Genomic DNA, 2,573 nt, shown 5'->3' with positions numbered 1-2,573 from the left:
GCTTCCTGAGTGCAGCCCACAGTTACTTATGTGGTGTTTGTGGGTCTGTGTGCTAGGATTATATATTACAGTTGAGCCACACTGAGCAGTATATGAGGAAGAAAGAATATCCAATATCAGACTCATATTCACTTAGCTCATATTGCTTAAGATCTAACAGGTGGTCTTCATACATTAGCTCCACCTAGTTTAACGGTGAATTCAATGCACATACAGAAGTTAGTTCCACTGATGTGCATTGATGTCCAAAGTGAACTGGAGGATCTGGGAAGATGGCTCAGTCATTAAAGTTGCTTGCTTGCAAAATGAACTGGTACCAAAGACCAAAGAAATACTCCTTTCATACCACCTAGATAAATGGCTTAATTGCTATGCCCAGGTTCCTCTTTCCAAGCTCATCTCAAGCTTATAGTCTCAGATAAACTAGACCCTATCTGGGAATGTGTAACTTTAAGTGTGATCCCATGACCAAGTTGGAGTGGGCTCAGTGGGTTAAATAGTGGGGTCATGTGCTAACAGTTGTTTCCATATAATGACATGAGAGAAGAGTTGTAAAAACAAAATCAGGCAGATGAATGTGTAGTGAGGGAAGCTAGTTTCCACAGCAGAGGAAGTAGCATAATATAAGTTTTAGAAATATGGGTCAGAAACTAAGGAAAGAAAGGCCCCAAGCCTATCTTTCATACCTACAAGTTAAATGAAGCCATTAAAAAGCTAGACTATCACAGGCACTGCATATGCATAACACTCTTGCTAGAAACTGAAATTTAATGTAATAGCCTTGACACCTTCATCTTGGAACTCCATCTGACTCCATTCATCTATAAAACATCTTTCCATGTGTCTGGAAAGCTAAAGATCTGAAGAGTTCTGTGTTCAAGAACCCTGTCTGCCAAGGTCAAAGACAAAGCACGTTAGCAGTCTCTGTGTTCTCTCCCGTATCTCTTTGGTCCTAATACCATAAATGATGGGGTTCAAGGTGGGAGGAATGACTAGGTACAAGTCAGCTAACAGCACTTGCATGTGTAAGGGCACTGTGTCCTGCCCTAGCCAGGCTATGTAGATGGATGCCATCCCAGGTAGGTAAAAGAGACACATGACCCCCATGTGTGAGCCACATGTACTTAACGCTTTCCGCTGAGCATTCGTTGAGGACAGACCAAATACTGCCCTGAGAATCAAAACATACGAGGCAGCGATGAAGGTCACATCAGCACCCACAATAATGGAGGAACAAATCAAGCTGTAGAGACTGCTGGGCATGGGATCTGCACATGCTAACTTGGCCACAGCCATGTGTTCACAGTAGGAATGGGGAACCACATTGGAGCCACAGAAAGGCAAGTGACTCAGCATCCAGCTCAGCGGGGTCATGGATACAACAGCTCTGATGGTGATGGCCACACTCATTCCCAGCATCACAGGAGGGGTGAGAATTCTCTTGTAGTGGAGGGGCTGGCAGATGGCTACGTAGCGATCAAAAGCCATGGCCAGCAGCAGTCCTGTCTCCACGGCTGTGGCCGCGTGAACAAAGTACATCTGAGTGAAACAAGCACTGAAGCTGAGGGAGCTGTCTCCCGAGCAGAAGACGCTCACCATCTTGGGTCCCACAGAGGAGGCCATCACAATGTCCACAGCAGCCAGAACACACAGGAAGCAGTACATGGGCTCCTGTAGCATGGAATCCATGCAGATCACGGTTATGATGAGGGTGTTTCCCAACAGGGCTACGGAATACATGGCACTCAGTGAGACAGCCAGCCAAAGATAGGAAGACTGCAGACCTGGAATGCCCACCAGGACAAAGGTGGCAGGAGATGCCACCGTGTGGTTGTAGAGTGATCCTACCATCACAAGTGACACTGCTTTTCTTTTAAGGTGTAAAAGGGTGGAAAAAAATATGCAGTCTCACCAGATATGTACCTGTAGGTGATGTTGGCAAAGCCTGGGTGTCTTCTCAGCACAGTGGTATATTTAGGATCAGGAAATTGAAATTAGGCCATCTTGTTTCATTTTCCATCTTAGGGTTCTTTGTATGAGGAATTTTGACTCATTTACTGACTGGAAACTGATATGGAAGCCATCTCCTTGCAGCTACCGTCCATGGACTCAAGGCCCCAAATGTACACCAGATCATATTTAGATTCAACTGATCACGTTTTTTCTTAAACCCTCATTGCCCTAGCATTGCATAACTTACCTTTAGGGGACTACATCAATTATAAAACTAGTGCTAACAACAGTAGACAAATGTCACCCAAAACCCAAAAACAGTTTATTAGATCTCCAGGCAGCCTTCAATGAAGCATGTCTGTTTGCCAAGCCTCAAGACTAGCCTGATTAGTGACCAAGCCCTGTGGCCCCTCCTCTATAAAGCATTTCCAGGCTGCAAAGTTACCATATTCTTATCTTTCAATATTGCCTCTCCTTCCTCTCTTTTATTTTTCTCTCTTATTTTTATTTCTGACCTGGGTAGGTCAGAAGAAGGGAAGTATGAAATAGGATCCCATGTGCGTCACCAGACAAGTTTTCACCTGCTTCTCCATCCTAATGGCCTGGCGCACATCTACCCT

At 44.9% G+C, this 2,573-nt stretch overlaps 1 protein-coding gene across 1 annotated transcript; it reads right to left on the bottom strand.

Annotated features, from left to right (window-relative positions):
• Positions 1 to 876: 876 nt before the first annotated feature.
• On the bottom strand, positions 877 to 1,866 carry LOC101596959 (olfactory receptor 52I2-like). Its single transcript, XM_004650751.3, has one exon. It carries the CDS (start codon positions 1,849 to 1,851, stop codon positions 877 to 879), a length of 975 nt encoding a protein of 324 aa, XP_004650808.2. The 5' UTR covers positions 1,852 to 1,866.
• Positions 1,867 to 2,573: the final 707 nt, after the last annotated feature.

Source organism: Jaculus jaculus, chromosome 3 (assembly GCF_020740685.1).
Source record: "Jaculus jaculus isolate mJacJac1 chromosome 3, mJacJac1.mat.Y.cur, whole genome shotgun sequence".
In the NCBI taxonomy this organism is placed as follows: Eukaryota; Metazoa; Chordata; class Mammalia; order Rodentia; family Dipodidae; genus Jaculus; species Jaculus jaculus.
Note: the sequence above shows the minus strand (reverse complement) of the source record. Positions and strands in the feature narration are given on the sequence as shown.

Coding starts and splice junctions, on each gene's coding strand:
- LOC101596959 (XM_004650751.3), bottom strand. CDS start 1,851: ATGGTAGGATCACTCTACAACCACACGGTGGCATCTCCTGCCACCTTT.